At 45.2% G+C, this 23049-nt stretch overlaps 1 protein-coding gene across 5 annotated transcripts in view; it reads right to left on the bottom strand.

Moving 5' to 3' along the window:
- MAP7D2 (MAP7 domain containing 2) overlaps positions 1–23049 on the bottom strand; it is a 91006-nt gene that overhangs the window by 40530 nt on the left and 27427 nt on the right. For 2 of the 5 annotated variants that reach the window (XM_015564873.1, XM_015564870.1), the window contains exons 2-7: positions 18160–18237; positions 16875–17038; positions 9424–9646; positions 8517–8612; positions 6040–6150; positions 3206–3328 (exon numbers count right to left, since the gene is read on the bottom strand). In XM_015564873.1, coding sequence (XP_015420359.1) covers positions 3206–3328; positions 6040–6150; positions 8517–8612; positions 9424–9646; positions 16875–17038; positions 18160–18163 — 721 coding nt within the window. In that variant the 5' untranslated portion in view covers positions 18164–18237. Of the gene's footprint in view, positions 1–3205; positions 3329–6039; positions 6151–8447; positions 8613–9423; positions 9647–16874; positions 17039–18159; positions 18238–23049 lie in introns of all 5 variants that reach the window. The other 3 variants (XM_015564869.1, XM_015564871.1, XM_015564872.1) reach the window with 3 other exon arrangements.

Raw genomic sequence — 23049 nt, 5'->3', positions numbered from 1 at the left:
CTCTCTCCCCGTTCTCCCCGTTCTTCTTTGAAATCAATAAAAATATATTTTTTAAAAAAGAACCTGTGTAATTTTATTAACCAGTGTTGCCCCAATGAATTCAATAAAAAGGGGGAAAAAGAATCCAGTTAAGTTCAGGAGTTCAAAATCTGGGCTTTGCAGCGAGACAGACTGAACAGTCACCTAATAGCTGGATCATGTTGGGCAGTTTGCTTAACCTCTCTAAACATCAACTTCCTTGTGTAGAAAGAGTTAACATAGTAGGCCTGACTACTGTCTTTGCGCATAACTGCTTACAGCATTGGGCCTTGGTCAGCATCTGTGAACTCAGATTCCAGGAGCGTTCTCAGCACTAAGCAAAGCATAGTTCACTGCACCTAAGCTATTTGTACAAACACCATGACTTCTGCTTTCCTTCTAAGAGTCTGGAATCTGGGCATGTGTCTGCCAGGGGGTACCTACGTGACCAGCTCCCAAAAAAAACCCAAGGCACTGAGTTTCTAATGTGCTTTCCTGATAGGCAACATTTCACACATGTCACAACTCATTGCTGGGAGAACGTGACCTGTGTCACTATCCTGGAAGAGGATGCTGGAAGCTCGTACCTAGTCTTCCCCAGAGTAAGTCATAGCAATGAGTCCTCCTAGACCAGTGATGGCGAACCTATGACACGCATGTCAGAGGTGATACACGAACTCATTTTTTTGGTTGATTTTTCTTTGTTAAATAGCATTTAAATATATAAAATAAATATCAAAAATATAAATCTTTGTTTTACTATGGTTGCAGATATCAAAAAATTTCTATATGTGACACGGCACCAGAGTTAAGTTAGGGGTTTTCAAAATGCTGACACGCTGAGCTCAATAGGTTCGCCATCACTGTCCTAGACCAAGGGTGGGGAACTTTTATCTGTCAAGGGCCATTTGGATAGTTATAACATCATTCATGGGCTATGGATTATCAACTTAAAAATTAGCTTGCTATATTTGGTCAAACATTTCATTAACTCACCCCTAATGCCTTGGCAGGGCCAGAACCAATGATTTCACAGGCTGACATTCCCCACCCCTGTCCTAGAGAGTCACTAACGCTGGGAGGAGTCTTGGGGACCTCGTGACACATCTCTCTTCCCAAAGTTGAAATACTTCCTGCTTCCCAGGAATTTTTTATTTGTTTGAGACATAATTCACATATCATAAAAATTTGCCTTTTTAATATTTTGTGTTTCTAGTATATTCACAAGGTTATGTAACCATAACTACAGTCTAATTCCAGGACATTTTCAGCACCCCCAAAGGAACCCTTATACCCATAAAGCATTCATTCCCCTCCCCACTCCCCCATTCCCTATCAACTACTAATTTACTATCTCTTTGGATTTGCCTATTCTGCACATTTCACATAAATGGAAACATACAATTGTGGCATTTTGTGTCTGGCTTCTTTGACTGAACATGTTTTCAAGGTTCATCATGTAGCAAAAATCAGGAATTCATTCCTTTTTATAGGTGAATAATATTCCACTTTATGGAGATATCACAATTTTATTTATCGATTCATCTGGTGCTGAACGTTTGGGTTTTTTATACTTTGAGGTTATAATGAAAAATGCTGCTAAGAACACTTGTGTACAAATTTTGATATGAACATATGTTTTCAATTTCCTTGGCTACATACCTAAGAGTGGAATTGTTGGGCCATATGGTAACTCTGTGTTTAACTGTTTAAGGAACTTGGCCACACAGTTTTCATTCCCACCAGCTATGCATAAAGCTTACAATTTCTCCACATCCTCACCAATACTTCTTTTCCTTTTTTGCTTTGAATTTTAACTATCCTAGTAAAATGTGTAGTATCTCATTGTGATTTTTCTTAGCATTTCCCTAATGACTAATTATGTTGAGCATATGTCGTGCTTATTGGCCATTCATATATCATCTTTGCAGAAATAGCACTGCTCAGAAACAGCTAGAACTAGGTAGAGAGTTATATGCCATTTATATGTCATCTCACTGATTACACTATCTTGGAAACTAAGACCAGACCTACCCTAATGTAGACAGCGTGGTTCATGGGCAAACAGAAGATGCCAGTCCTGATTAATATTGCCATGATGATTTGACCCACTTTGGTCAAAGAAGGGCTTTGATGGCATGGCCCACTCTTTCTCAGACTATAGTATGTAGGTCTGGTGGGTCCTGGAGTTTGTTTTCCTAACAAGCTCCCAGGTGATACCGATGCTGCAGGTCCATGGACCAGGGCTTGAGTAGTGAGGCTCTAGACATGTGTTAAACTCTCTTACTGTGCCAATCTCATTTAATCCTGACAATTTAAAATAACTCCATTTTATAGATGAGGAAACTAAGGCTTAGAGAGGTTAACTTATCCAAAGTGGTAAGAAACAATAAGTGGTAGAGTTTATAAACCCCAAAGACTGGTTTAAAGGCTACTCTGCCAAACCATCTCTTTAAATTAAAAAGTCTAACCTCAAAAAAATAAGTCTAGCCTGGCTGGTGTGGCTCAGCGGTTGAGCATCGACTTAAGAAGTAGGAGGTCGCTGAAACCAGTTTGGCTCAGTGGATAGAGCGTCGGCCTGCGGACTGAAAGGTCCCAGGTTCGATTCCGGTCAAGGGCATGTACCTGGGTTGCGGGCACATCCCCAGTAGGAGATGTGCGGGAGGCAGCTGATCGATGTTTCTCTCTCATCGATATTTCTAGCTCTCTATCTCTCTCCCTTCCTCTCTGTAAAATATCAATAAAATATATTTAAAAAAAAGAAGTAGGAGGTCACGGTTCGATTACCAGTGAGGCCACATGCCCAGGTTGTGGGCTTGATCCCCAACAGGGGGCATGCAGAAGGCAGTGGATTAATGTTTCTCTCTCATCATTGATGTTTCTATCTCTCTCACCCTCTCCCTTCCTCTCTGAAATCAATAAAGATATATTTTAGAAAAAAGTCTAACTCCCATTAACTCATGAAATAGAGTTTTTTCCTAATCCACATGCCTTCAATGACAAAATTATTTACTTACCTTTGTGACACTTAAAAAAAAGAAACATAGCAATAGCAAAACACTGGTGGGCAGACATTTCCCAAAGCCAGTAAAAGCGAAGCAAAATACAAAAAATCAGAAATAACTTATAGGCTAACCAACACCATTTCTGGCATTTTCCTTAGTGTCACCAGCTTGGCCTCTTTTACCTGAGCCACTGAACTGCTTAGTGAATGGGACTGCACTTCTGCTCCTGGATAAAGCAGCCTGTGTGGGCGCCGACAGACGCCTAACGCCTATGTTTTCCGGGAAAATAGCTGGCATGCCAGGAGCTGAGGAATGGAATCAAATAAAAAAATGTACAAAGCAGCATTCAAACAAAACAAAACAAAATGTTTAAAACAGCACAGTGCATAATGCAAATTAACTTTTGGGTGGTAGGATTAAGTGGAAAATAAAAAAAATTCTGGCACAGGATGGCTTCAGAGTTCATCATAGTAAAATAAAACAAATGATGTATCATTTAGAGTATGAAAGAATGCATTAATTCTCTTGGGGTGCCAAAATTCATTCAATATGCCATTACAGTATTACCTGTATCACTCACTCTAAGAGAGTTAGCCCATCTCTATAATATGGACTCAAGAAACCATTTACTCACCAAGTAGATCTAACATTGGAAAAAAGATTACTTCTACAAAACACTTGTTTTAGGTCCTCTGTAAAGAAATATTTCATAAGACACTGATTTTGTTCATGTGTAAATACGCATCCTTTCATACTTTTTCCATATAAATAAGGGCAAAATTAAATAAGCACGAAAATAAAAATAGCCATCTGATTATCAGCTTTAATGGAAGTAATAATATTCACAATCCAAAATTCAGGGACTTAAATATCATTCTGATAGTTTTGGAACGCATTATAAGGTAATGGATTAACTTTTTCATTACAGTCAAACCTCATTTGTCAGATGTCTCCTATCTCAAACAATTTGGTTTTTCACCAAGTTGTTCACAGAAAAAATGTCTTGGTTGTCAAACCAAACTTCTGTTTTTTGATCTGACAACCATTTCATCCTGGTACTTCAGCATGGACAAAAAGCTTCTCTCAGGCAACAAACAAAAGAGAAAATGCTTTTGTTGCTAGGGAAGCCAACATTAGCATAATTTTAAAACATAAAGAGGCCATCAAGAATGCTAACGTTGCTAAGGGTATGAAAAGCAATGAGCACAGGCAATGGAAGAGGTAGAAATACTGTTGCTGATTTGGATAAATGAAAAGCAGTTAGCCAGTGACAGCATTTTGGAAGCAGCAATATGTGAACAAGCAAAGATGATGCATGCTGCCCTCAGAGACATCCCTGGACCAAATGCTAAAAGTGATTCATTTAAGGCCAGTGGGGGGTGGTTCAACAAATTTAAGAAAAAAAGGTGTTTAATTAATAGATTAAACAGCTTGTTAGACATGTACTATATATAAGAAAGATTAAAACGGAATCATTTGGGGGTCTGGAACAGATTAATTGTATTTACATTATTCTTAACGGGAAAGAATGATTCCGTTTTTTAACAAATAGCTTCTTGAACAGCCTTCCGAAACGAATTAAGTTCAAGAACCGAGATTCCACTGTACTTTGTATTCTTTGGGTACCCAGTAGCCAGTAAATGGTTGGGGAATTAAAATGTTCAATTCATAATTAGCAAGTAGATAATTTAGCTGCCAATCTTTATATACTAATCAATGCAAATATGAATTTAACATCAATTGGTAGCCACGTGAATTCATGAAAGCATATGAAATACACAAATAGAATAGCATTATGGATTTAAAAGCATGTAGATGTTTTCTCATCCAGCTCTTAATCAATCCCAGGTTTCCAGTGCTTACCCATGAACTACATTAGAGAGCAGCCACACTGACATTTATGGGTCTCTGACACACAGGACAGGCCACTGTGCTCGAGGTGCAAGGTCAATGCCATCAAAAAGTAACTAGGAAGATGCACTGGCTTCTTCAAAGTCACAAACATCCTTCTGCTGGCCCTTTGGTGATGACTTGACGTGTTAAGTACTCCACTGGCACCTGACACTTCTTTAGTGAAGCTTTACAATACACATTCGATGCATGGACAGCTTCCCACCTTCCGTAACCTGCATGCTCTGAAAGGTCTCAGTTCAGACTTCTATCGACTTCTCTGAGCCTCCATTGGAACTCCGGTAGCTTTAAATCTCCTTCAGTTTCTGACACTGGCACGTATCCTATACATATCATCTCCTACCTCAAAGCAGAGTACTGAAAAGGGCCCCCCATCATTTTCCCCTTTAAAGGCTCCATATTAATTCTGAACTGTTTGGGCAGGACCCCAAAGCACAGGCAGTAACACGTCTGAATCTCGCACGTACCTATGACTCATCAATTCTGCCATTTCTGGCTAATCACCTACATCACACCAATAGCTGGATAGTTACTTTTTTTAACAGTCATATCTGCCCACTGGCCAATTAATTTTGGGGGAGGATAACCCCTGCATGCACTGTGGAAGATGGAACAGTCTCTTTAAGGCAGGGAGGACGGCAGTAATTCTATCTCTATACAACCACAACCTGGCTGCAAAGGGTGTTGCCACTTTCCAGACTCTCATTGTGGCCCTCACATTCAGGCCACAAGACTAGGATAATGGCAGTGTTTGCAGAAGGCATAAGAGGGGCTCTCACTCCCCTGGCCAGCATGGCTCAGTGGTTGAGTGTTGACCCATGAACCAAGAGGTCAAGGTTTGATTCCTGGTCAGGGCACAGGCCTGGATTGCGGGCTCAATCCCCAGTGTGAGGTGTGCAGGAGGCAGCAGATCAATGATTCTCTCTCATTAGTGATGTTCCCCCCCCTCTCCCTCCCTTCCTCCCTCCCACTTCCTTCTTCTCTGAAGTAAATAAAAATATTTAAAAATTTTTTTTAGGACAAAAGAGGGGCTCTCACAAAGACTGACATTAAGACACACACTAGAAAGAACAAAACTGGATATCAGATCTCCACGTTCACTTGCCTCGCTCTGGAGAATAAGATATTGCTGCGTGGGATGAAGACAGCCGCTTACTCATAGGAGGCTCCATCTGCTTTGGTAAATTCATACTTGATGTGGAAATTTTCTTATATGCTACAGAGAAACACAGTAAAGACATTAGTACATACACCACTGTAGACTGAGAAACACACACCCCAGCATTCTTCCCGTCCTAATCCACATGCCTTCGAAGCCACTGTGACACAGCACACTGCTTCTAACATTCTCCTATCTACCAATGTAGCCCAGCTGCAGATGCCCTGGCCACAGCAGCCTTCGGTCTGAAGCAAGATCTTCTCTTCTACTTCTCGACTCTGTTCTTCTCTTTGATTTCATCCAACCTCACTCAACTGTCCAACTAAAGCTATGCTAATCCCACCAGCAAATCACTTATTTCCTTGTGTCCAGGGACTTTTAGTCAGTATATTCAGACCACACGAAAACACCACCAATCTGGATCCAGAGATAAATCAGCACCACAAAATGTTCTATGGCCTGACTGGGTGCATGAGCAGGAACTGGACTTTTTCTGAAGGCTGTCTACAGCTCAGGTTGGACAGAGAAGTCATTTGTAAGGCAAGGAGCTCTAGTTAAAGCAGAATAAGCTTCAGTAGTTGATTTCTTCCTCTTATCAAGAGATGGGGTCACAATGGCCTTTTCTCGAATGTTATGATAGTTTATGGTTAGAATGTTAACATATGGTCCCAGGTTTGGTGTTCTTAATTTTAGAGTAGTTTCTAAATGAACCCATTACAGTAAATGAAGCAGTACGGATGGCGCCCTGCCAAGCCATATCGGAACCCAAGGCAACAGGGAAGATATATTTCTTGGCTTGAAAGGAAGCAAACTCACCAATAAGATTTTCAAAATCTACCCCTCTCCTCATGTTTTCAAATGAGAGAAATTCCATGTTTGATATTTCTTCTGACTAAGAGATGATCTTAAAACATTTTAAAGCCCTAGCCGGTTTGGCTCAGTGGATAGAGCATCAGTCTAAGCACTGAAGGGTCACAGGTTCAATTCAGGTCAAGGGCACATACCTCAGTTATAGGCTCAATCCCCAACCCTGGTCGGGGTGCATGCAGAAAGTAACGAATCAATGTTTTTCTCTCTCTGTCTCTCCCCCTCCCTTCCACTCTCTTTAAAAATCAATGGAAAATGTCTTTTGGTGAACGAAAAAGAAAAAGAAAAATGAAAAAGAAAAAGAAAAAGAAAAACGAAAAAGAAAATTTTTCATTGACTTAAGCTGAAGTCAAATTACAATAAATTCTTGCTTTGGTATAAATAAAATATTAAAACTTACAATTCTGGGAGTTTTAAATCTTAAAATTCTGTGAGTTTTCAATTTTTCAGTATTTTGGAAACTACTTTAATGTTCTGAAAAATAATTAACTATTGGAAGTTACATGAAGTCATGTACATAGATAGGGGTACACATTTCCTCCTTTGCCTCAGGCTCCAACATGGTTCTGCATGACAATGGTCTTTAGGAATTCGATATTTTGTTCATCATGAATTGTTCAGCATTAATTCTGATTAAAATATTATTTGATCTTGATATTGTGTGCCCGAGTTGAGTACACTTGCCTCACCCTGGCCGGGACCCTGGGTGCGATTCCCAGGGGGTAGTTATCAAGTCCACCTGCCCCTCTTTATCAAGGGAAGGCCAGGGCCCACACTACAGTTCCCTCAGCCCATGCAGCAAAACCTCTGCTGCTCAGTAACACTAAGAAAGATTATTCTTCAGAAAAGGGATTTTGGAAAGCAAGGATATTTACACTTACTGCTATAAACTGACCTTGTGCATGGCTAGTAAATAGTGCGTCCCTTTTACCTTGTTTTTTCTTTGCCAGCCAAAGATGGGTTGAATTTCTGAAGTCATTATTAAATGGGAGCAAAATTTTGCTAATTCTATTCTTGATCTAGACCCTAGGAAGTTCCAAGCCTATATCGAAAGCAGACAGCCTATCAGAGAGGTGAAGTCAAGAACCGAGCCCAATCATTGCCTTGCTTGGATCCCCAGTGTTAGTGCTGAGGAACTCCCTGCCACTCCCTCTCAACACCTCTCCAGAAATCCATCACATTAACAACACTAGGAACTCGGTGATTAAGCAGAAGTGACTGAAACACAATACTACTTAATGCCCAAAGCGATGATTAATGAGAGTGTGAAAGATCTGAACGCACAAATGTCAAACACTGACAAGATTTTCAAAGCAGAAGTTAGTGAGCTAAGGATGATGACATGTCTCCAGGGCAGGAGGATGTAAGGCATGTACAGCTCTGCGATGACAGAAACATAGAAATATGAGCATGTCATTCACATCACTAGAAAAAATATTCTAAGGGGTAAGACTAAGAAATCAATTGTAAAAGTGCTTCAGACACACATGGTGATGGAGGATGATGATCAGTACAGTCATCACAAAATGCCATGGCATGGTGATGCTCGGATATACCATTGGTGGACTCGGAGGCAGCAGGGGTCTCTGGATCCGGAGGAGGGGTGCTGGCCGCTAAACCTAGAGGAGGGGGTGGAGTATTTTCTGATTCACCTACACAGCAAAAAATCAGAGCAAAGAGAGATAAAGGAAAAGTCCCACTTTCTGCTTGACTTAGTTCCTACTTAGGAAACTAGAAAAAGTAACTGAAGTGGGCTGACTTCTCATAAACAGAAAAACAAAGTATATTCACTGATAAGAGGTTAAATGCACAATTCAGCAAAGACAAGAAACTGTAATATAAATGGAAACCCATCTGCTTTCAGGAAGAGCTATTCCACACATCCTATCCTGTGGAATAGGATGACAAGAAATAAGACACTGAAGGGGGAAAGCCATCCAGACTAGTAACAATCCATAAAGTAAATTAAAGATCTGAACCTTTAAAATGATTATGAACTGGATAATGAAATAAGTCATCTTGAAACAAAATAGAAAGAGCATTAAGAATTAATAATGAGGAGAGGAAACCCCTCTCCCGCTTTTTGGAGGCTAACTGCTGCTCAGCCTTTGTGGGTTGCGCTGCAGCAGTGACTTAACCTACTGCCACTGACGTTCCCAGAAATCAGACTGTCTCAATGCTTGCCGGGTGGATCCAGTTAAGCAGGCTCTGCATTCACGTTCTTTGCTTTTCTTTTGCTTTACCTCATAGCCCAGTTATTGTACCAACTGCTGCCTGCTAGCAAAAGAATGCAGATCCCCTTCACGAGAAACACATACATAGGAAATTTGGCAGTTTGAAACATCACATCTGGAAAAGGTATCTGCAGATTGGTACCAAGCATCCCCCAGCCCCCTGCAGGCTGTGCCCACAATCTCCCACCTGCCCTGGGGCCCTGCAAAGCAGGGACAGCCCTAAACTCACCTTCTTGTCCTCCAACCCCGGCGATGACTGTCGGGGAAGGTCCTCCCAAGGCTGCTGGCAAGGTTCCTCCCCAGGCTGCTGGTGAGGCTCCTCCCCAGGCTGCTGGCAGGGCTCCTCCCCAGGCTGCTGGAGTTGCTGAAGCTCCTCCCCATGAGCACCTCTTCTTCAGCTCCAGCTGCCTTGAGCGCTCCAGGGACCGGCGCAGCATAGCCTCCAGCCGCTCCTGCCCAGGTTGCATAAGGGAGAGCAAAATTAACACCAGCCTCAATGCTGGGATGAGTCACCAAATGGGGTTCTGTGCTCAGCATCCAAAACCCAGACACAAGTGCTCTCTGCTGCACAGTGCCTTCTTGGTGGGTGGAGAGTAAACAATGCGGCTGGTGTGATCCCAGACCCAACACCTCATCCCTGGGACAGGCTGTGCAGCCAGGCCTTGATTTGTTTTTTTGTTTTTGTTTTTTAAAAATATACTTTATTGATTTTTTACAGAGAGGAAGGGAGAGGGATAGGGAGTAAGAAACATCAATGAGAGAGAAACATCGACCAGCTGCTTCCTGCATACCTCCCACTGGGGATGTGCCCGCAACCAAGGTACATGCTCTTGACCGGAATCAAACCTGGGACCCTTCAGTCCGCAGGCGGATGCTCCATCCACTGAGCCAAACCGGCTAGGGCTTGATTTGTTTAAGAATAATGCTAGACATGCATTAACTTCTTGAGGCCTGTCTCAAGCCTGTTTTGTCCCACCTACTATGCTCTAGACCAGGGGTGGGCAAACTTTTTGACTCGAGGGCCACAATGGGTTCTTAAACTGGACCGGAGGGCCAGAACAAAAGCATGGATGGAGTGTTTGTGTGAACTAATATAAATTCAAAGTAAACATCATTACATAAAAGGGTACGGTCTTTTCTTTTTTTAGTTTTATTCATTTCAAACGGGCCAGATCCGGCCCGCGGGCCGTAGTTTGCCCACGGCTGCTCTAGACCCAACCAAATGCTCTCTAGTTGAAATGCATAAAGCAATCTGATTTGAGAACATTTCAATTAAAATATAATTTGAATTTTATAGCCTTAAGCCTAACTTTTTTAGGGTGCTACATGACTGTGAGGTTTATTTTGCAAAGCCCTGTTTTCATCTTAGAATTTCTTAAAGGGGGATCAACTGTTTTCTAAATTATAACACTTTTCTGCTCTATAGTTTTCTGGGGATAATGCTACATATTTCAAAATAAAGAGAGACAAGTGTAGGGGAGCTTCTAGCCACAAAATAAAGCATCTGTGCCTTCTCAGAGTTGGATGGGAAAAGGGGAGAGAGAATTCAACAGTTTTTAGCCAGAAAAGAAAAGCATCCAGCCTTCTAACAGAGAATTTATCAAAAGCACTCTCCTCTATTAACCCAATTGTCACTTTCATGAGGTTGGGCCTGACTGCTGGCAAGTATTTCCTTGGCACTGGAGTTCCAATTCTATACTCCTCACTGCCCCAGTGATGCTGCAAATACCAACTCTTCTCCCTGCCTCCACATGGAGAAGGCCGAAGCAAGGTAAACAGTTATGCTGACACCCTTTGGCCCTCATAAAACCCACCCTGGGGTGCTCCAGGAACTGGGCTAATCTTAGCCTGACTCCAAACAAAAAGATCCTCTTTTCTCCTGGCTTAAGTAAGCAAGCCAAATTAATTTAGGGTAGCACCAACTGAGCAACCGTGACTTAAGGATTGGGAAAGGCTCCCTTATTTTACTCACTAGAAACACAGAAAAGAAGTGCCTGGACCCATCCTTGGTCTACACCAGAGGGATAAGGTGAGCATTTGCCACATCTTGGCCTCCTCTGCAGAATTGCTCTCTGAATAACACTTTGCTAAGAGACAGCCTCTCCAGGGACCTGAGAGCTGAAAGGCGAGTTTTTTCCTCCTGTAAATCTCAGATTTGAATTTGCTCTACTTTTTGGCTGAGATTCCACAATCATGAGTGTGCATTTTCTGGCAGAGTCCTGTCCTCATGACCTTGGGGGGGGGGTGGTCCATGAAATTGTGACAGCCAACCCCCAGGGTCTGTCTGAGAAAAGCTGGGGGCATTGAGGATCTTAACATCTTGACTATTTGATGCTTGAGGTATGATTGCTCAAGACTGGGGCTGAATAGTATTTCATTGCATGGATTTAACATATTTAATCAATGACCTAACTTAAGTGCTGAAACCTTGTAACACAGAGTAAATTTAGTATTTAGTGGGTAATGGGAGATTTCCTACATGCCAGGACCTCACAAGGTAGCCTCACATCTAATAGGCCAATGAGAAGAAAGAACACTAACACTTCAGGCCCACCTTACCACCAAGCAGCTATCTAGGGGCATAATTAGAAGGGAATGATCACCCAAAGCCAGACCTACTCATTGACTGTTCAGTTACCTTTAGAAAAAAATACCTCTCCATCTACCCTCAATCCACTGAGGGGCTCCAAATTCCACCATTAGAGATTCATTCCTTTGAACTGTTTGTAGGCTTATGAAAATGAAGCTATCCCTGAAAGATGACACAATCACTTTGTGTCACCCACTTTTGGAGAGATGATGAAAAATAGGTAGTAACCAAGCTCTATGGTAAGGGGATTTATAGAAGCCAAAGTTGTCAGAATGGGATGACTCAAACAACAAAAACAAAAACAAAAAAACCAAACTGGTGCACTTCACTTTTCTTAAAGGTTAGTTTACATAGGTCAGTATTACTCAGTATGTATCTTTCTGTTCCATCATGGAATGGAATGGAAAGAATCCTAGATTTGGAGTCAGGAGATATGGATTCCAATTCCACCTCTGCCTGCTACTTTTTAGCCCTGTCACCTTGAGTTCATTGTTTTAACATCCTTGGACATCAGTTTCCTCATCTATAAAATGGGGATATTATCTATATCGACAGACCACTCAAGTCTACAAGATAATAACTAGCATAGGAAATCCTCAGCCAATGCTAACTGAATCTGAATTTAAAGAGGAGATTATCAACAGGCCAGTTTGAGCAGTGGTTCTCCAACCAGAGTGGGTCCCTCCCCCAGAGTCCCCTGCATGCTTGTTAGAATACCATGGCTGGGTCCCACCAAAGCAACTCTGGGTGGAATCTGCTGAGGATTTGCATTTCTGATAAGTCAGTCCCAGGCAATGTCAGTGCTGCTGGTCCTGGGGCTACACTTCCAGAAGCACTGGTCAGAGGACAGGCTGAGCATGAGAGAGCATTTAAGAAAGTTCCATCACAACAGAAGAACAGTATTAATATTAGAGCTGCATACCGCATACCTCGACTCCTGCCAAGCTCTGGTTCTCCTGATGATCGATGGAGGATGGGGAAAGGACAAGGCAGATTCTTGTCCCTAGAATGTCCTCTATTGGGTGGGGCTTAGTAGAAGGAAAGAGTAAGGAGACCTCATCGTTGACCCCTTGAGCTCTGGCTCTAGATCTGCCTTGGATGAACTCAAAGGTGAATCATGATGAAGGTGACCTGCTGAGCTGGCCTAGCAGTATAAAAGGACTCAAGCAGGGCACGGCCTGGGCACTGATACCCAGACAGCCAGCTGTGGCAGGAGAGGAGGGCTGGCAGTGCCTTTTCCAGTGCTCTTACTACTTGTGATCTAGAGATGACAGGTGGACAAGCTCCCAAATGGTTTCCAGCAGAGCTCCATAGAGGGTTTTTCTCTCTACAGATGTCTACCTCTAACCAGAAAGGCCATTCAGTCACCATGGGTCCACAGCAGCCAATGGGCAGCCCTTGGCTTAGTGAAGTTATGTTTAGGTTGAGTTCAGAAATGTGTCTTTCTTTTCTTTTTTTAAATACTCACCCAAGGCTATTTTTCCATTGATTTTTAGAGAGTGGAAGAGAGAGGGAAAGACAGAGAGAAATATCAGTGTGAAAGAAGCACAGTGATTGGTTGCCTCCTGCATGTGCCCCAACCAGGGCCCAAGCTGGGGAGGAGCCTGCCCTTGACTGGAATTGAACCTGGGACCGTTCAGTCCGCAGTCTGATGCTCTATCCACTGAGCAAAACTGGCTAGGCAAAAATGTATTTTTCTTACACTCAGCCTGGTGGGTCTTGTTAGGTATTAATCAATATCACAATGATAAGTTGTGATGTGTCAAAATACCTTACAAAGATGAAGGTACTCTTTGAGAGAGGCCTTTCTTAGCATGAGGAACATGGTCTTGGCTTTGCCAGGCTCCATTTTCCAGGGCCTCTGACCAGGAAGCCATCCCTCCCAAGTGGAAAATGGGTGACCACTGTGTGTTGTCAGCCCTACCCCAGGGAGGTGACAAGAACTTGCTCCAGAAGCTCCATCCTTGGAGCATGAGAGGGTTGGAGGAACCTGCCTTGAGGAAAAGGCAGCCTCCAGTGGACACTGGACAGCCCGTTCCCCAGGACAGGCCTGGCCAGCCTCCAGTCCTCCTGACGCCAGGCTGTCTGTGGTGCTCACTTCTCTACTGGCAGACAGAGGCCCCCTGGCTGAGTCTGGGGCTCACCCATACAGATGTGAAAACTCACCAAGAGCCCTAGCTAGTGTTGCTCAGTGGATAGAGCATCAGCCTGTGGACTGAAGAGTCCCAGGTTCGATTGTGGCCAAGGGCACATGCCCGGGTTGCGGGCTTGATCCCCAGCAGGGGCATACAGGAGGCAGCCGATCAATGATTCTCTCTCATCATTGATGTTTCTATCTCTCTCTACCTCTTCCTTCTCTGAAATCAATAAATACATTTTTTTTTTTAAAAAGAAAAGTCACCAAGAGCAACATCATGGCAACCGGTCATGGAGCCAGGACAAGGCTGGGGGGAGAGGGGAGAGTCATGGTATATTTTTAAAAATATATTTTATTGATTTTTTTACAGAGAGGAAGGGAGAGGGATAGAAGTTAGAAACATTGATGAGAGAGAAACATCGATCAGCTGCTTCCCGCAACCAAGGTACATGTCCTTGACCGGAATCAAACCCGGGACCCTTCAGTCCGCAGGCCGATGCTCTATCCACTGAGCCAAACCACTTAGGGCGAGTCATGGGATTTTTATGAGCTCCTAATATCACACCCACAGAGGCAGGACTTGGTGGGAAACCCAAAGACTTTCTAATAAGATAGAGAAGCCAAATGGGCTGCAGTGGAATGAAGCCCTGCAGAGGCTTCTCCCTGGTTGACAGAGGCAGAGCCGGACAAAAAGAACCGAAATCTGCCCCTGGCAAGAAAAAGGAGAATCTCCACAGCTGTGTGCCAAGAGGCAGCGTCCCTCCCAAAGATCTCCAGGGACCCATGGGGCCGTGTGCAGAGGGTTTCCTTAGGAGAGGGGCTCCCACCATCTAGACTTACCCATTCTCCCCAAAGATCACCCAGGCGAATCCCTATCAGGCCTCTGCACAGGCAGAGCCAAAGCCAACATGGCTAGCAGGCCAGCCTGTGTGTGGATAGTCCCTAAGCTCCTCCAGGCTTGCCCGGCACCCTAAGGGCTGGAGCAGGTGGCAGAGGGAGGCTGCCGCTTCCCTGCCTCTGCCTCGCTAGGTTGCTACACAACCACAGGAAGCCCAGCTCTTGGCCTCGCCCTGCGGTGTCTGGGGAGAAGGAAGCAAGCTTGGCTTGTGTTTATGCTGACAAGGGTCAGGCAGCATCCCCTGTTCTCTGCCATCACCATGTTAGGGATGAAAGGAAGCACACAAAGCAAATAAAAAATTAGTCGCCTGCACAACCACTAAAGATTCAGCTGCATCAGGACCAACCATCTGGCATGACATTCCCTCATCTGCAAGAGCGAGGAGTCTGAGAGCTTGATTTCAGGTAGGCTGAAGTCGCTGACGGGAATCAAACATTTCTGAGCATTACCCTGTGCTAGGTGCTTTGCTGGGCACTTGCACAAATGTCACTTCCTTTAATTCCCATGACCACCTCTGTTTTGTGCTAAGAAGACTGAGTTAGAGGGCTATGAGAGGCCAGGGCTGGGGTTTACATCAGGAGCAGATGAAGCCACACAGTGGTCAGGCTGCAGCCAGCAGCAGGGAACCATGGCTAAGGCTCTGGCTTAGACCTTCATTTGCTACGAGGAACAAAGAAATTGCCAGGTAAACAAGTGTTTTCTGGGCAAAGATGAATGTAATTGTGTGTGTGTGCATATGTTGGTGTTTTTTAAATTACAAAAAAGAGGAAAGGGTAAAGATATATCATGATAAACCATTCATACATTTAAAAAATACTGAATTTGCCTGGCCAGTGTGGCTCAGTGGTTGAACATCGACTTATGAACCACAATTCGATCCCCGGTCAGGGCACATGCCCAGGTTGTGGACTCAATCCCCAGTGTAGGGCGTGCAGGAGGCTGCACATCAATGATTCTCTCTCATCACTGATGTTTCTATCTCTCTCTCCCTCTCCATTCCTCTCTGAAATCAATAAAAATATATATTTTTAAAAATACTGAATTTATAGGAAATTTCTGTATTCTACAGTGTTGGCAATTAACAAACCTCTATGTTGTTCATACTAAATGATAAGTCATTATACCTTATGAATAAAAGATGATCATCACCTGATACAAGGCTATGACTACATCCTTAAAATATACTTGTTAAGAAAATCTAAACCCCAAAAATGCTTTCCAAATATATTTTCAAAGTTTAGTAATAAAAGACTTGGTAGGGGTAATTAGATTCCATTTCTTTTTTAAAAGGTAACTAGAAAGGATGATGAAAGGAAGGAACTGCATTAAAATATACTAGCATCTTTGGATTTAAAGGCAGACATTTTGATTTTTCCAGCGGTGAGTAACAGGATCAAGTTCTCTTCCACACTCACAGCCCTTCCTCAAGCCTGTAGGCTCAGACCCCCAGCAGAACCCCCAGGTCTACATCACTAGGCCCCTATCTACAGTTCCCTCTGAGTCCTAGAGTCAGAGATGGTTAGGCTGTAAGAGGCCTTGGAGACTGCCAAACTCAACCACTCACTTCAGAGACAAGCCATTCAAGGCCCAGAGAGGCCAAGTGACTTGTCCAAGGTCACACAGCAAATGAACAGCTGAGTTGAATGGGTAAGTCATTTTGTTCTTAGTCTAGTGCCGTGGTTGGCAAATTGCGGCTTACGAGCCACATGCGGCTCTTTGGCCCCTTGAGTGTGGCTCTTCCTAAAGCCTTAGGAGTACCCTAATGAAGTTAATCACAATGTACCTACCTATATAGTTTAAGTTAAAAAATTTGGCACTCAAAAGAAATTTCAATTGTTGTACTGTTGATATTTAGCTCTGTTGACTAATGAATTTGCTGACCACTGGTCTAGTGCATTACTGGACTTCCAGTATGATGCTGCTGAAAGACAATACGGTGAGCCACCCAGCAGAGAGCTTAGGAGATCACGCTTGTACTGGGCAGGACGCCCTGGTGCCCTGAGCACCAAGCCCTGTGTGAGCTGCTCAGATGAGTTGCGGGTCCCAGAACTTTACCCCATCCTCCCGGAGCTTCTGCCTCCTCTTCTGTTCTACTGCAGCCCTCTTCTCGTCCTCCCTGCGCCGTTGTTCCTCTAGCTTGCGCCATCGTTCTTCCATCTGCTTTTCATATTGGAGTTCGGCTCTCTTCTGCTTCTCCAGGAACTGTTGCCCTCGCACAGCTGGGGAAAGAAAAACAAAGAGAGGTGGCATTAGTAGCGCACTCCACACCCTTTGCATTAAGACCAACCATGCGGAAGCAAGAGAGACCAAATAAAGAGCCTAGTGGGAGCTCAGGCCACAGTGACTGAGATGAGGGGTTCTGGCAGCTCTGCCACTAGCTGGGTGGCCCTGGGCATGCTAACCATACCATCTCTGCTTTGGTTTCCTCCTCTGTGACATGAGGACAGTCACGTTTGCAACATCACGGTGCTGTGAAGATGGAACGAGACAATGCATGAAAAAGATACAGTATGTTACCCTACACGTGGCAGCTACGACTATCAGTGTCATCCTCGAGTCAGTCTTGCCAGCCTGTGTAAGCCATACACGGGCTGAGAAATGAGAGTTGTAACGGTACATTCATTCAAAATTCAAAACACGTTAACTATGTGTACACCACTCACCGAGCTAGCCAAGGGGGTAAACACATGAATGAGCTTGGCCTTCACAACACAATTAATAAAGGGGCCTTAACTCTACCTGGCCCAGTCAGGGAAGGGTTCCCTGGAGGGAACAATGCCTGAGCTAACCAGTAGGAGGCAGTCAAGAGAGAACTTGAAAGCTCCTCATTTGTCTCAATTCGGGGGGTAGGGGATCACTTTCTATCTATCTCAGAGCACCCCATGGGGACATGCCCTACTTACCCATCTACAACCTGCAAGAGGTAAGGCAGCCTTTCTCAACCAGGTTCCCCATCTTAACACAGATAATGTCTTGATTGGGCTTTCTCGAAGCCCCAGAGAGAGAGAACCTAAGTGAGGGCATACAGTGGACACCCGAGAGGCGAGGGTGGGCAAGTGCTCCTCAGGTTCTCATTCCTCATGCTACCCACAGCCCCAAGCACAGGGCCTGGAACACAGCGTACGCTCAATGTGTGCTAGACGAGTAAAGGAACTGTTTGGAGAATAACATAATTGTGAACACACCAATCACAGCATGGGTTCGCCCCCAATTCTCCACGTTCATCTAACAACTGTCCTACCTTTCTTCCAATTCAGTCACAGAATTTTAAGGCTCTTGAGGAAAGATACAGCCATATCTCCACTTCCTTGGTCCTAAACTGCCAAAGTGCACAACTTACCCATAGATTTTTCTCTTTCTTCGCGTCGTTCCTTGGCTAGTCTTTGTCTCTCATCACATCTTAAGAACCCCTCCACGCCTGCAAGAAAGAAAACATGATTTTTAGAGAGAGTGGAGGGAGGGAGTGGCGGGGAGAGAGACACATCAACTGGTTGCCTCCCACACCCACCCTGACCAGGGCTTGGCATTGAACCTGAAAACTAGGTATGTGCCCTTAACCAGGAATCAAACCTGAGATCCTTTGGTGCTTGGGCCTACTCTCTAACCACTGAGCACACTGGCCAGGGCCACATGCTCAAGTTTGATTTTGGTTCTGAGAAATTTGCTCTGATGTCAATCTCAGTATTTTATTTGTATTTGTATTTAAAATACATTTTTATTGATTTCAGAGAGGAAATGAGAAGGAGAGAGAGAGAGAAACATCAATGATGAGAGAGAGTCATTAATCGGCTGCCTCCTACACACCTCCTACTGGGGATGGAGCCCGAAACTCAGGCATGTGCCCTGACTGGGAATCGAACCGTTCTTATAGTATGGGAAATAATTTACAGCACTAGGTCACTGTTGGTCATTCATGAATATTATTTATCTAATGTTCCAGTACAACATTTAGAAGCAATAGGCTTCAGTGTTAGCCCAACCATCAGCTTCCTAGTCCCTGAAACCTCCTCTATAGTGACATCACAAGCTGGCTTCATTGTGCCAGTTGCCATGGAAACCTGTGCCCCACCCCTTTCTGGAAGGTTCCTGTACTGTCCAGGAAGGACTGAGGGGTCTGGGCTACAAAGTAGGAATATGAATAAGGACAGGGATAGATGAGACAAACACTAGATTGTCACGATTCCCCTCTAGCATCTGCTATTGCTGCTGGATCACAGACAGGGCAAATCAGTTCTTATTAAGAGATAAGCACTAAAAAAATCAACCCTGAACTAATGTCACTCTCCATGTTTGGTTTCAATCAACTTAATCGATGCTACCAACAACATGGATGGCATAATTTCAAGCCCCCTCCCAAATAAAATAATTTCAAGGCCTAACTTCTCAGCTCTTCACTGCTGGACCCCACAATCAAAGCCCAAACACTCTTCCCAGCTTGACCTCAGCACTGCCCCTTTCTCCCACACACCTACCAACTAAAACCGCCCCTTCTCCCCCTCCCCCCTACCTTCAAGACCCCACAAGTCCCCAGACCCTGAGATACTCTGTGCCCCCCAGACAGAGGAAGCCTAATTTCATTCTGTTTGGTTGTTGTGTTCTCCTCTCTTTTTCCATGGGGACAGAGAGGTTACTGAACCAAGGTGGCTTCTGCATCTCTGGGTCACCCAGCTCAGGCCACTGTCCCGTTCCCCGCAGTTGCCCCAAGATACACATACAGTCAGTCAAAGGTAGGCATGTAGTCGGTGGAAGGGGAGCAGTGAGATAAACCCACGTTTCTCTTTTCTCTAAATATGTTCAGGCTCTCGTCTCTACAGCAAGAGTTTGACTAGTTGAATATGTTCTGCGTGAAAAACCACAAAGAGAAGTCAAAGAGCCCTGGACAGATGCTTGTGCCCTCCCAAGGGGGATACGCACCTCTGTGTGGTGCCCACGCCACCCTCCAGGTGTTAATGGGCCTGCCCAATATCTAAGGTAGAGCACAAGAACTACTGAAAATGTTCTTTAAAAAGAAGAAAGAAAAAAATGGAGAGAAAAGGGCCAAGAACATTTAAACTGGCCAACTTACCGCGAGGCTTTTCGAACAGGAAGCTGGGTTTTCCGTGGACATACATGATTTCAGGTTGCCTCCTGGTGGACATCTGAGGCTCACTTTCAAATCCCTAACAGCAAGTCTTTACTATGATGCTCCTGCTCTGTTTCATCATAATAGGACATGACAACAGAGCAGTTACTATGGACCAGGGCACTGCTTGGATTACTGTCACCAGGGCACTGCTTGGATTACTGTCATAATAGGAGGTGCTGAGTTTGCGCTTACCCCTGAGGGGGGGAAAAAGAAACCTGGTGCTTTCTAACTTTCCCCAGGCAGGCATCAACTTTTTTTATATCATTATGTGTGCATGGTGGTTTTAAGGGTTGAGAGGAAAGAAAACATACAGGTAAAGAGGACAAAGTACATAGAGAACCACCATCTAGAAATGAAGAGGCTCTCTTGGCAATTTTTGACACTTCTCAGATTATCCTCCATCAAGATCTTGGTTAAGGATAAAAGTCAGCAGGATGTTATAGTGATTTTGAAATCTAAACTAAGTAAATTATGGACCAGTGTACTGCTTGGATTACTGTCACCAGGGCACTGCTTGGATTACTGTCATAACAGGAGATGACAACAGAGCAGTTACTATGGACCAGGGCACTGCTTGGATTACTGTCACCAGGGCACTGCTTGGATTACTGTCATAACAGGAGGTGACAACAGAGCAGTTACTATGGACCAGTGCACTTGGATTGCTATCACGATCTTATAGGTGCAGAAAGGGAAGCACAGAGAGGTTAATTAACTTGTCTTAGGTTACACCTTCAGAAGTGGAGAAGCCAGGTTCCAATACAAGAACCTGACTCCAGGACCTACATACTTTCTTTTTAAAAAAAATTTGTATTTATTGGTTTTAGAGAGAGAAGGGAGAGAGGGAGACAGACAGACAGACATCAACTTGTTGCTCCATTTATTTATACATTCATTGGTTGCTTCTTGTGTGCCCGACCAAGGATCAAACCCACAACCTTGGTGTACTGCAAGCATGTCAAACTCAAAGGCTAACACAGGCCAAATAAACAAGTTTGAGTGTATGTGGGTCACAAAAAAACAAAAGCTTCAATTTTCATAGAAATGTGGGTTTATTTCTATAGAGACATGCTGAATCCAAAGGGCTGAAACAAATGAGTAATCGATAACATAAAATAGTAGAACGTTTTAATAAAATTAATATTTTTTCTTGAACATTAACTTACCAGACACTGAATAACTGCACAAATTAATAAGCGTAATGCAAAAAACCCTATTTTTCTTGTTCTTTGAAAGCGAAATATTTCCTTAGTCCAAGACTAATGGGGTGGCCATCGGCTGCTAAAATATTCGCTGCTGATATTAGTGGAGAGAAGTGGTGCGCCTGTGTAAGGCGTGTAAGGCGCATAAGGCACGTAAAGGCGCGCTTTTAAGGGAAATGGATGCAACACGAATATAGTGATCAGTCATTAGCGAATGTTAGTTCATTATTAATCCTATCTAATAAAAGACAAAAAGGGTAATTAACCGTACCTCCACTATGCTTCCCATGGGCTAATCAGGGTGATATGCAAATTAACCGCCAACAAAGATGTCGGTTAATTTGCATACGCAAGCTCCAAGTGGTGGAGTGAAGCCAAACAGCCCTGAAGCCATCAAGCAGCAACGCCTCACTGCCCGGGGATCAGCGGAGCCGCGAGGCCTCCCAGCACCGGCGTCAAGCGGAGCCACGACGCCTCCCAGGCCCTGGAGCAACATGACAGGGGGCAGTGCCACAACCCCCAGATAGGCTCTGCTCTGTGGGTGACAGGGGGCAGCACCCCAACCCCCTGATCCGCCCTGCTCTGTGCATGACAGGGGGCGGCACCCCAATCCCCTGATCGGCCCTGGTCCATGCCTGACAGGGGCGAGCTCCCCAACCCCTACCCCAATCCCCTGATCGGCCCTGCCCTGAGTGTGTCAGGGGCAGCGCCCCGACCCCCAGATAGGCCCTGCTCTGTGGGTGACAGGGAGGAGCTCCCCAAACCCCAGATACGCCCTGCTCTGTGGGTGACAGGGGGCTGCGCCCCAACCCCCTGATTGGCCCTGCTCTGTGCATGACGGGGGGAGCACCCCACCCCCCAGATAGGCCCTGCTCTGTGGGTGACAGGGAGGAGCTCCCCAACCCCCAGAGACGCCCTGCTCTGTGGGTGACAGGGAGGAGCTCCCCAACCCCCAGAGACGCCCTGCTCTGTGGGTGACAGGGAGGAGCTCCCCAACCCCCAGAGACGCCCTGCTCTGTGGGTGACAGGGAGGAGCTCCCCAACCCCCAGAGACGCCCTGCTCTGTGGGTGACAGGGAGGAGCTCCCCAACCCCCAGAGACGCCCTGCTCTGTGGGTGACAGGGAGGAGCTCCCCAACCCCCAGAGACGCCCTGCTCTGTGGGTGACAGGGAGGAGCTCCCCAACCCCCAGAGACGCCCTGCTCTGTGGGTGACAGGGAGGAGCTCCCCAACCCCCAGAGACGCCCTGCTCTGTGGGTGACAGGGAGGAGCTCCCCAACCCCCAGAGACGCCCTGCTCTGTGGGTGACAGGGAGGAGCTCCCCAACCCCCAGAGACGCCCTGCTCTGTGGGTGACAGGGAGGAGCTCCCCAACCCCCAGAGACGCCCTGCTCTGTGGGTGACAGGGAGGAGCTCCCCAACCCCCAGAGACGCCCTGCTCTGTGGGTGACAGGGGGCAGCACCCCAACCCCCTGATCCGCCCTGCTCTGTGCATGACAGGGGGCGGCGCCCCAACTCCCCAATCGGCCCTGCTCTGAGCCTGACCCGGGGCTGCGGGGCAGGCACCTAGGGATTGGGCCTGTCCTCTGTCACCCGGAAGCGGGCCTAAGCCAGCAGGTCATTATCTCCCGAGGGGGCCCAGACTGTGAGAGGGCACAAGTGGGGCTGAGGGATACCCCCCCCCCCACCGCCAGGGCACAAATTTCTGTTCACTGGGCCTCTAGTTAGGTATAACAGGATATTGTAAAAAATAAGTATGAAATTTTTATTAAAACGTTTCTTACATACCGTTATATTGGCTGAGTTGCAAAAATATTCGTTGTGGGCCACATGTGGCCTGTGGGCCACGAGTTTGACATGTTTGGTGTATTGGGACAACACTAACCAACTGGACTCCCTTGCCAG

This window comes from Myotis davidii, unplaced genomic scaffold (assembly GCF_000327345.1).
Source record: "Myotis davidii unplaced genomic scaffold, ASM32734v1 scaffold161, whole genome shotgun sequence".
Classification (NCBI taxonomy): domain Eukaryota; kingdom Metazoa; phylum Chordata; class Mammalia; order Chiroptera; family Vespertilionidae; genus Myotis; species Myotis davidii.
Note: the sequence above shows the minus strand (reverse complement) of the source record. Positions and strands in the feature narration are given on the sequence as shown.